The following is a 12,485-nucleotide window of genomic DNA, read 5'->3' as shown; positions in this document are numbered from 1 at the left end:
AAATAACCATTAAATCTAAAATCAGCTCATGTGCCACCAGTGGAATAGCTACTATTATAGAAGGACACTGGTCAATAAATTAATGCAGGATTCTATGGTTCATGGTGCATTGGAATTATTTCCTCCTTTTAGAGTAAGAAATATAGAATGGTCCATAACACTCAAAATGAGGAAAACGTAATACTGGGTTCTTTCTCTTTTTTTATAATCCTCCACAGTATGTCTGTCCTCTATAGAATCTATAGTGTGGCAGGGAAAAGAGACATGGAATAGGCAATTACAGATACATTGAGATGTAAAAAGTCTGGTTTGGCATCAGATATGCTGCATCAATAACGGAGCCTCTATGGAGGGAATGAGATTTAGAACTCAGTACCGAAAAAAATATGTAGGGATGAAATGGAGGAAGGTATTGGGGTGAGTGGAAACGACATGGACAAAGGTCGTGAGCTGGGAATATGCAGAGTATTTTCTAGGAAACAGCGTTCTGTATGCCATCTTCCCATTTTCTTTTGTATTTTGGGAGACATTTTCAAGTTTGTTTTGCATGTAATCAATATTATGTTTTGCAGGATTCTTTATTAATTTTTTTTTAATTTTGCTATAGCATTATAACTGTCTTTAGAGTTTTCTGTGTTTGGATATTTCTCTTTTTTAAAAAACAAATCCTTTTTCTTTTACCCAATATTTATATAAAATAGATATTCTTACCAATATTACAAATGAAAAATGGAGTTCAGAGAGGATAAAAAGTTACTTATGGTTACTCAGTTTGTAAAGTCTATTAAAGGCATTTATGCATGATTAAGTTATAGTACAATAGTTCCTTTGAGGGCTATTTTATTGCAAATTAGGGAACATATCAAATCTCTCAGTGTATGTTTCCCACTATTGTCAGGATAGAGAGTCAAATCAACACAACAGCTTATGAAAGCCTAAACACACACACACACACACACACACACACACACACACATCCCCCAGGTTTTCTATTTTCTAGAACTGGAGCTAAATAAACTTTTTATTTCCTTATTTTGTTTAGAAATTTAAGTTACCAGAATTAATCAACAAATCTCTCACAAATTAAGTGAATTATTTCACTCTTCTGTAGTTCCCTTACATGTAAACAAACAAAGCAATAATCCATACCTCAAATATCAGAAGTAATCTTATCCTGTAATTACATACAACTAAGCTTTATAAACAAGAATAGACTCATTCTAAAATTAATTATATTAGAGTCAACTAATTTCAACTCTCCACCTTGGAATTGCAAGTGCCAGCCAACCTGCATAGCTCTGGAGATTCTATTAAATTTTTAAGGTTTTCAAATTCTACTGTGTTTCAGTGTTCTGTTTTTTTTTGGTTTATTTGTGTGTTTTTTTTTAAGGCATTTGTCTTTGACTAATTTATAGGAATGGTCAATTAAGGTTACTTGTATTTAATGTTGCCACTCTTAAAGTGGGTTGCTTCCTATATCTGCTGTTCCATACTAGTTATGACAAAAATCTCAGTTTGACTATGTCAACTAAGGATAATAGAGGTGATTTTTAAGAAAAATTCTTTGGACAAGAATGCTGTCAGTGAATCATACAGTGTTAATAAAACCTGAAGGGGGATAGGATAGTATCAGGGACATAAAATAGAGGTGAAAAAAAAGATTGCTGGATACCAGAGAAAAGACCTGCCATATTTGGGTATTCCTACCAATAGGGCTATTTTGTGGAATATTTGCAACTCAATGTATCGTACTTATTTCTCTTCAGATCGTGGGGAAAGATAACTTTAAAAGTGTAACCATGGCATAATTTATGTTACAATTCTTTTGGATTTTTTGTTTCTTTCCTAGAGGAACTTGAGTTTATTAAGCAATAAATATATTTCATGGAATGTTAAGTGTTTTAATAAATTATTTTATTATGGTTTACTTAAAACAACTAAGAATTGCTTACACGTTGCTTAAGAATGAACATCAATTAATCAGCTGATATTTATTGTACTTTCTGCTTTGTGAGTGATGTGGGTGATCTAAAAAGTCCTTGACCTCCAGAAGGCTGGGTACATACAGCATGTGACAAAAGTAGAAAATGATGAAGTGCTTAAAACAGAGTGAGACTCAGAAAAGTTCACAGAAATGAAAGACTGATATGTATTTACTCTAGAAAAGGGGTTGACTTAGAATTTTAAGGATAAGTCAGATTTAGAAAGCACTAGGGCAAGTGATTAGTCAAGGTAAAAGGAAATAATATCAACAAGGCACTGTCGTTGTATATGTCACGTTAAAGTGATTATATTATGCCTAAGTAGAGCAAAGGTTGCATGTCGGAAAGTAACAACATAAGGTATGTTGACTAAAATTTGGTGGATCAAGGAAGCAAGGAAGAGTATAATTTTTGGTTTACTATGAAAGACAATAGTTCTGAGCCATTGACAGTTCTTCAGAAAAGGCAATATGTTTAAAATTATGTTTAATAATAGTCTAGTTTACAGATTAGAATAACAAAGAAGAGAAAGAATCACAGAGGACCTCAAGTTAGAGTATGCAGTTTTGTGAACAATGATTTTAATTCTGACAGTGTACTATAATGTTCAAGTTTACAGTCAATTCATAGATATTGCTTATAAAGGAAATATACTGCTAAATTCTTTTTTTTTAATTTATTGAGGTGACAATTGTTAGTGAAATTACATAGATTTCAGGTGTACAATACTGTATTACATCGTCTATAAATCCCATTGTGTGTTCACCACCTGGAGTCAGTTCTCCTTCCATCACCATATATTTGATCCCCCTTGCCTTCATCTCCCACCCCCCACCCCCTTTACCCTCTGGTAAATTCTAAAATAGAATCTTTAATGTCTCTTCTTATGTTACATAATTCTATAAATGAATTGGTTATTGTTATCAGAATATCAATAATTTACTGCATGTTTACTGAGTTATTCCTGGTACTGTTAAATGAACTCTGAGAATTTACAAAACAGAGATACATGGGCAATGTCGAAATAAGGTATATCAAAATATATAAGCCCATCCATCAAGATTGAGTTTAAATATCACCTTCTCCTTTAGTACTTACTAAATATTCCAGACAGAAATGACTAGATTTCATGAATTTCTTAATTCCATTATAGTTTTTTATTGTGTCATTTAATGGTCTTTAGTGTCTTTCAGTGTTTGTTGGTGTTTTTTTTCCTGATATATATTGGGTTTAATATTATTTAAGAATACTCTGTCATTCATCTAATAGATGATGTATCATTTAGATTCTAAGTACTCTGAGGATAAATCAAGGGCAAAAGCCAGAGATGTTTAATGAATCTGCAACTCGTGGTGTACGGTAGAAAATAATATTCATAGAAGGAATAAAATATCATTTCCCCATCTTTCACAAGTACTACTGTGTTGATATTATGAATATACACAATAATTATTACTTTTTAAAACTGGCTAACAGAGTAATGAATGTACTTTTGTTCAAATGGTCAAAAAAGTTAGAAAAAATAATATAAACCATAGGAGAAAAACATTCTTTTGTGTGTGAACCTATATGTAGACTCCCTGATAATGTATGCTTGATACTCAATAATATATGATGTTTAGGGTGTAAAATGTTACACTCTTTGAAAAATAAACAATGAAGTAAAGAAATAAGGAAGTGAACAAGACAAGTGGCCAGGAAGAGTAGAGAATATTGGTAAATATGAGAAAGAAGGTTAACAGCAGGAAAGAATGTATAGTTAATACAGTTTAGAAAGACCCGGAGCAATTTTCACAGAATTAAGTGTGTTCTCTGTGGCATGTAAAGGTTGTATGTGTTCACGGGAAGAGAAGAGCACGTCTCAGATACGATGTCTTAATAATTGAAACACCAATTTAAATTGTCTACACAAATGGAATTTATACTGTAGATAATATAAAACAGTAAATTATTGCCCAAATTTTTAAATTTAAAATATTTCAGCAACTAATCTGCATTAGTCTAACAGTCTTTGAAGTCATAATCTACACAAAATGCTTAATAAATTATCTAATGTTCTCACAACCCAGTATGTATTTCTAAATGATACCATATGTGAAAAGCTGTGTCAGATATGAGAGGACTATGCATCTTCTCTGAGGCTATACAAAGGAAAGCAATAGAAGAGGAAGCTTACATTTACTGAAGATACATCACGTGTAAAAGGGCTGAATTAGACATTTCATATTCTTTATCTCATGTTAATCGTATAATAAACCTGTAATATTGGTGTTATCCCCATTTTGTAAATGAAGAACCCGGGGCTTGGACGAGTAATGAAATGTACCTCAAGTAACCCAGCTAAAAAGGGGCAGAGCCTAAGCTCTTTCCACTCTATTGTACAAGGCCTCACTTATAAAATGGCAAGTGGCTGAAAATGAATTCAACTCATTGTTTTATCTATATCTTTACAGGTATTTTAGTTATTTTTTACTAAGTAGATTGGAAGGTTGATGGGAAAGAGTTATATCTTCCAGGTTAATGCAAAAAGACAAACCTGAAGTGCACTTTAAAGAAATACATTTGCTGCTTTCTCAATCACAGTTTTCTGAATTGAAAGATTACTGCATTTTTTTTAAATGTCCAAAATATACTTTGCAGTGTGGAAGACCACATAGGCATAAAAACAGAACAGGTGGTGACTATACAAAATTGAAAGTGAGTTTTGTTGAATTCTGTGTGATCATCAAAGTTAACTGCACATAGTCTTTCACCTTAAAAGATCTAAAAGCATTTATGTTCCGGAAATGTGTTTGGTATAATGTAGAAAAATGGTTTTTATAGACTCAATGCATACCTTACATCAACATCAATCCAGGGCAGATTGGCAACTTTTAAATTCCACTACTTAGAAATATCAAAGTACGTTTTAATGCAAAGAGCAAAGCAATAACAGTTTGGTTGCTTCATTGTGTACTTCTTGTAGATAAATTTAAGATAAAATGAATCAAGTGCGTTCCTGCTTGTTTTCTAGTGTTCAGCTTCTTGTGGTAAAGGTTTAAAATACCGTGAGGTGCTTTGTATTGACCAAGTCCAAGGGAAATTAGAAGAAAAATACTGCAGTCATCTACAGAAACCTCGAACTCACAAAGCTTGTAGATCTGTCAGATGTCCTTCATGGAAAGCCAATAGATGGAAGGAGGTAAGTGATGTGTTTTATAATCATGTATATATTTGCACTTAAAAATAATATCTTACTTCATTCTGTGTACTTTCAGTAACCTTCAGAGTTTTACCCCACTAAAACGTGCTTTATTCTGTTATACATTTTTTGCACTAATATCTGAATTAATACTGTGCAGTGTTAATATTTGCTAAGTCTATAGATAAATCACAAGTTAGTCGTTTGATTTTCTTGCGGCTGTAAACTTTACACGAAATTCTGTTACTGAATACTGGGGTTGAAGGGGCTACTGATAATCATAATATTGTTCCAGGTAGTCTAACAGTAAAATATATATGACGATGTATTTAGTAATTGTCTCATTCCCACATGAAAATCTTGTATTTGAGCCAACTTTGCATCTTGGAAATGGGACTGGTAAGTTCCAGAAGGAATCTTAATTGGAGATTGTTTGAAAGAGACGTCAGAACTAGATGCCCAGGACGAGCTAAAGGCTAAAATGAACACACACTTGGAAAACCTTAGTAAAAATGAAGCTGATTCATAGATGATGTACAGGCTGAGAACTCAGTTTATAAAAGAAAGGTGATCAATACCTGCCCTGGCATGCTCAGGGAAGTAAACTCAAAATCTAAATTTGGGGAGGCATGCCTTTCAACGTGGTTGTCAAGCAAAGACCAACTTGGGAAATAGTGAAGAGGCAAAACTCATGAAGGAAGTCAAAAACAATAACTAGCAGAACTTCCCAAGGCCTGATTTCAGTGGGGTTAGGCTTTCGACACAGCTGTCTGGATAAGCAACACTTCAGGATGCTTATCCATTTCTACTGGGGACCTAGTCTTGCAAAAGGAAAAAGAAACCTATCTTGCGCTTATGGAATGTTCTTGACTCTGTCCGATGTTGGAGCTATGTCTGTTAGGAAAAGACAGGTTCAGACAAGAGCTAGAAAAGTATATCCCCCTGGGCTTCTAAGTCATCAGCTTTCACTCTGTGAGGTCAGAACCTTGGTGCAGGGCACCGACTTTCGAATGCCAGTATATCAACATGTCATTGGTACTGAATAAAAAGCTCCCAAATTGAGTGAGCATCTCTTGTTTCTTTGGAGGAGAAGCAACCCCTGTCAAGTGTTAAGGTGCTGATAATTGTGGTTAACATTTGACTGAAAACTAGGGGCAAACACGTCTGTTATTTTATCTCACTCCCTCCCCCCCAAATTATATATAGTTTTTCTTTCCATGAGCCATTGCTTGTACATTTAAATTGGGTAAAGTAAATAACATTATTTTTACCGGTTTACCAGAAACCATGATTTAAAAGATCTCCGACTAACCTATTTTATTTAGTGAATACCACTACTACCTTATTGAGTTGTTCAGGAAAGAAATGCCAGATAATCCTGTCTCCTATCTAGGTAACTCTTGAATGTCCACTGCAACCACCCCAATCTAGTTCATCATCATCTGTGCTCAGGTATACAATGGCCTTACATATATGTTTGCCATTATTTACTTGCATAGAGTGTGAACTCTACAAGAACTCAAATAGTGTCATTTAATATCTTCTATGACTTACATTATCTTTAGGGGGTAAGTCTAAAGTCTAACTCATGCTTATTTCTTCAGCATTATCCCAGGCTAGCAAGTCTTAGAGACAATGGATGCTTGTTCACTAGCTTAGTATCTAGCTTAATACTTCTTAGTTTGAATACTATGATTGAGTTGCAAAAAGGACTTGTCCTCTCTTAATGTATTAGTCATATTTGTCATCTGTGGTTTTGCTTAAAGTGGGGGTGTGCCTTACTTTATCTGGACCAAGATGTGGCAGAATAATGGCAGCGGAGCTTTGCCCCAGAGGGTGGAATTCTGTGAAGGCACTGACTCAACCCAGCATGTGGCAGATCCCTCCTGATTCTAACATCAGGCGGGAGCTGCTCGGGGGTGGGAGTGGAAGTAGGAGAGACTTGGGGCTTCTTGGCCACCAGTGTTCCTGTTGACCTCAGGATGCTTTTGCTGCTCTGCAGCTGCTGCAGCTGCTATGGTTGGTATTCATGAGAGACACTGTCTAAGTCTTGACCTCCAGCCCTGCAACACTGAATCAGTCATCAGTGCTAACGAGTTGGCCTTGGCTTACCATCGCGTGTGAAATTCCATTAGAGTCACTAACGGAACGTATTTCAGGGGATTCTAAGATACAGCTATGAATGCCCAAAGACTATAAAAAACACAGAGGCTTTTTTACAAAGTCTGCTTTCTTCTCTTTGAATTGGTTTTCCTTGTCATAGAAATTAGCTTCATATGCCCACACAGTCCCCAAATCTCTGCCAGAAACAAATGACCACTTGTGAAGTCGTTGGCTTTTGATTTATTCTATAAAAAGTACCCACATGAAGTTAACAATTGCAGGCTGTCATTGCACTACATATAATAATATATTCAACAGAAGTGTAATTTCAGAGGTAGTTACGAGATAATCACTGGTTGCTTGCTACTTTGTTCTGACTGCATAAATTGTAACATTGCTTTAATATAATCACTCACTATGAAATAATTTCATTTTATTACTATTTTACATTACACCTCATATGGAAAGACTCATTTGGCAAATTGCGACCCCAGAGGTGCTCAAATGAGTTTTGAAGTAATATTCTTCATTTGGTACCGTGTTTCCCCGAAAATAAGACCAGGTCTTATATTAATTTTTGCTCCAAAAGGCTTATTTTCCGGTTAGGTCTTATTTTCGGGGAAACACAGTATTTGATATCATGTTTTTTAATGAAAGGATTTAGTAATAATACATTTTAATGAGTGAACAGGGCCATTTGTACTCTGGGTCCAAATGTATCCCTTTAGAGACAAATTAAATACTAAAGTCATTTAAGATGCAAAACATCCCTCTTCTCTGGAACCAAAAAGTTTTGTTTCCACTTAATTTTACCTATTTGGGAATAACAGCTTCACTTTGTAAATTCAAGTTTTTAAGGCTAGCATGGTGCTAGATTCTTCATTGTCTCAACTTCACCTACATATTTCAGTGCCATCCAGATGTAGCCTTTATGTTAAAAAAAAAAAATCCAGAATTCTTACCTCCCCTCATCACATCAAGTTTGGGGGACAACTTAGAAAGATAGGTAAGAATCTCATTGAATACCTACAGCATACCCTACTGAATCTAGAACTACATGACATCAGCCACTTACGTAGTTCCCCTTCTCTGAAACCCATTATTTTCTTTCTAGTATTTTAAGATCAGAGCTGGAAATGAAGGTGATACACGTTCCAAAATCTCACAGATCTACTGGCCAGTGCCCCCTTTTCCCAAAGCCCCTAATGTGAAGAAGAAGAAAAAAATGAAACTATATGCTAAATGCTAGCGTGTTTAAATGATTTTATATTTCTGTAATTTCATATTTTCTATATTTCCAAAATACATACATCTATATTTCCATATTATCAAAAATATCTGATGCATACATACATGTGTAATCTCTTAGCTCTTAAAAGATAGTAAATCTTAATTAAGTCCTCATAGCCCTTAACCAAGAACTCAGAACCTCCTCATCCCTGCTCAGGTCAAGAGATGTTTCTACCAGGGAAGATGAGCCCGAGAAATTGGAGGATGTCTTTTTGTTCTGCGGTTCATGGGTGGGCTATGCTTCTCAGCCTTTTGGAGCTAGTGCCAGCAATTCTGTTTTTGCATTGCTACGCCACCTGTTAACTCTCTTTGTATCATCTTGATGTTTCAGATGGCCTTGTTTTGGGTGGGCTGAGATGACTAACACTTTTTGGTATGAGACATATATGAAGAAACTTTTCAAGGCAGAAATAATTGTAACACTGTGAGAGAAGTGAAAAAAAATGGGACTAGGACAGGAGCAGCAGGGGACAGTCACTTCCTGACACTGTGTGAGCAACTTCTGTATTCCTCACAACTGTAGGTATCATTATATTCATTCTGCAGATGAAGAAATTACAGTGTAAGAGGTTAAATAGCTTGTGGAGGTCATGAGCCAGGAAGTGGAGGGGGGGACAAGCATTTAAACACTGGTCTATTTGAGCTTCCCTACTGCAGTTGCTGCCATAATCATTTCATTATTATTGTACATTCGCTCATCCTTTATTTCCTTAGCAACACTGCCCCCCTTCCAAGGGCACCTAAAGTCAACAACTGCAGACTGTCATTGCACTGCACAAAATAACTCATTCGATAGAAATGTGATTTTTATGTTGTGCTGAATTCACTGCAGGCTTATTTATGTTTTTTAAAACTCTGTTCTATAAATTACACACACACACACACACACACATATATATATATATATATATATATATATATATATATATATATATATATATATAGAGAGAGAGAGAGAGAGAGAGAGAGAGAGAGAGATTATAGGTCATGGGAAAATAACTGAGAGTTTAGTTGATTGCATATTAAATATGATATAGTTGCTTAAATCACTAGTTGCATATTGCATATTAGATTACATAATAGGTGAATAGTGTTCAAATCTTTGGCACTAATAGATCCTGGTCAGATTTTTGGAGTGGTGCCTAATCTGGAACCCACACTATAAGAAAAGTCTTGACAAAGTACCAAATCCCCAGGGGAGTTCAATCAAATGGTGAAAACTATTCTGGATCCATTCCCTTGTATTCTGTTTCAAGTAGGAAAAGCCTTGAGTATTAGTGGCATAATCTCAAAGAAATTCATTGTCTGGAAACTGGAGGGTAACTGGTTTTAAGTATGATTCAGCAGCTCGACAATATAAGCGTGCTGGATTGGCATTTCTGTGATTCTGTTGGTCAACTCCTAACGGCCATAAAATAGCTGCTACAAAGCCAGGGTTCACCTTCATACTTTTTCACATGAAAGGTTGTATTTGTTCTTTGTTGGTAAGGAGGACAGATTATGGACAGGGGATAAAAGTTTAAAGAAGAATATTTCAGCTCAACATAAGACAGTATTTGCTAACAAGAGTTATCCAAAAATGGCGTAACTGCTTTCTGGATCTAGTGACTGTACCCAGACCGAGGCTATCGAAGAATGGGTGGGAATGATGTTTATTTATTTATATTACTATAAAAAGGATTTCAGAGTTGAAGAGAAATTAGATACTCCCCGGGATTAGATACTCCCAGAGTCTTTCTAACTCAAAATGCTGTACGACTACTGTTAATATTGCTGCTACTTTATTGACTCGTGACATAAAGCATGGTTACAAATAACTGACTGTCATAACATCAAAAGCTAAATTCATTAATAAGAAATTATAAATAATGCATCAAGAGAGAAGACATCACTATTTGCATTTTAAATAATTGTTTATTAAATAGCAGAGTAAGTCGGCCTTTGATAAACCTGTTTTTGCAAGGCACATGCTAACATTTCTTTACCTCTGCTCTACAGTAGCTAACTTGACTCTAGTACCTTCGATTGGCTAAAATCTACCGTCTCCACTTCCACTGTCAAGTCTTTAAAGTGCCAGTCTTTGCAGTGTTATATTTATGTGTAAACAGCATATGTGGCTGACTTTTCCTATCTGAATTCAGTTACGCAGTGTTGGTGGGTTAGTGCATTCCAGTCAATTATTTGTGTTATACTCATAACGATAGCCTCACATTCCCTTCACATTAGTTAGCTGGATTAAAAAAAAAAATTAACATGTGTATGAATATGTAGTTCTATAAGACTATTAAATAACAGTGCGCATTCTGGGGTTAGAGGCGGACCCAGGAAGGTCCTCAGTAAGTCACTTGACTGAAGAGTGGGCGATCGTATCTTCACAGCATCCATGACTATGAGGGATGGGCTAGGCAAAGGTAGTAAGTGCTACTTTGCAGTGTTGAAGTGCCTTGGACATGTCCATGTAGAAAACACATGAAAATTTTGGTAAATGCATGAGACATTCTTGTAAATACATGAAAATATAAATGTAGAGCTTGGAATTACGATCGAGTCTGGAAAGAACAGATTTAGACATTATTGGTGCATAGAAGAAATTGCTGAGAGCTCAGAGGATTTAAAGAGAAGCAAGTGATAAACAGAACCCTGAAACATGCTGACTTCTAAAGGCTGCACAAAGAAAATAGAATCAGTTAAGAACTCTGAGGAGGTGCAATCTCAAAAGAGGAGACCACTGGCACCAAAGGGATTTCAAACACAGAAGCCGCAACGGCTCGACAAAGTGGTCAGTGGTACTGAATGAGTTAGTGAGATTTAGAAAAGATTTTAAAAGGTTTTATTGGCAATTAGGGTTATTGATGATACCAGGCTAAGTAATATTTCATTTAATTTATAAATTCTCTTCTCTGTTCAAATCTAAAGTTGCATCAATCTACTCTTTCATACTCTGATTTCTAAAAAAACTGGAAAGCAAAAGTTACTTGTTCTCTTCCAAGCAGTAGTCCATTTTGTTTCCTTTCAGGGAAGAGGTCCACAACAGTAATTACCTATGGCCTCAGTGGATTTTTTTTAAACGTGTGCTATGATCAAAGGAGCAATAAACCATTGTGGTTTATTGAATTATAGAAAATTATATTGTCTGATAGAACTTCTTGCTAAGATGTGTTTTGTGAATTATTTTTTTCCAGGAATTTTTTTTTCAGGTTTAGAGACAGGAAGTTTTCCAAATGTAGTTTATATTTCTGACATTATCCCTGGAAAATGTTTGCAGGAGCCTTATTTTGTAGGCTAAACATTTTCTCAGGAGGTTCAGATAAGCTAAAGTACATACAGATATTTTAGTCCACTCATTGTGCCCTGCACAAAGCACACATTACGATTGTCTTTATATAAAGGAGCTTTATGTGTTTCGTGGAAACATTCAATACATTGGCACAATTCGACTGCTTAAGCATAAATGAAAGTCAACATAAGCTGTGTTGATATGCATAATGTTTTTTATAGGTTAAAAAAATAAAAATTCTCTTTAAGTCAGTTGCTGCTTATACACACAAGATAAAAAACTACATTTTAAAGTTTCCTTTGAGTCAAAGTGTCTGCAACTATCTAAGGATTTCGAGTCTCCCAAATGAACTAAATTCTGACCTTTTGTGGAATTTTAATTTTCATTCATGGTTAAAACCATATTCTACAGATATATTTTTACTGTTGTGGGGAAAAAATTACTTACGCTGGAACTCTTACAGAAACAGAGAACTTCATGAAATACCTGATTTTTCACCCTTATAATATCTCAGCTAGCAACAGTGATGAGTCCCCCACATCGCTCATTGTGACTTCCAATCCCTTCTGGAAGAACAAGGAGTACAAAAAAACCAAATTAGCAAATTAAATAAATATCACTGGTTGTTCTCCGCACTTTATTAATGCTGGCA

The 12,485-nt window shown here is 35.3% G+C and overlaps 1 protein-coding gene across 2 annotated transcripts in view; it reads left to right on the top strand.

The window, feature by feature from the left end:
- Positions 1-12,485, top strand: part of ADAMTS20 (ADAM metallopeptidase with thrombospondin type 1 motif 20) — a 151,303-nt gene that overhangs the window by 113,033 nt on the left and 25,785 nt on the right. For both annotated transcript variants that reach the window (XM_033116193.1, XM_033116192.1), the window contains one exon: positions 4,996-5,163. In XM_033116193.1, coding sequence (XP_032972084.1) covers positions 4,996-5,163 — 168 coding nt within the window. The remainder of the gene's footprint in view (positions 1-4,995; positions 5,164-12,485) is intronic.

The sequence above is a fragment of the Rhinolophus ferrumequinum genome, chromosome 10, assembly GCF_004115265.2.
Source record: "Rhinolophus ferrumequinum isolate MPI-CBG mRhiFer1 chromosome 10, mRhiFer1_v1.p, whole genome shotgun sequence".
Classification (NCBI taxonomy): Eukaryota; Metazoa; Chordata; class Mammalia; order Chiroptera; family Rhinolophidae; genus Rhinolophus; species Rhinolophus ferrumequinum.
This window is presented reverse-complemented; position numbering and strand designations above follow the sequence as displayed.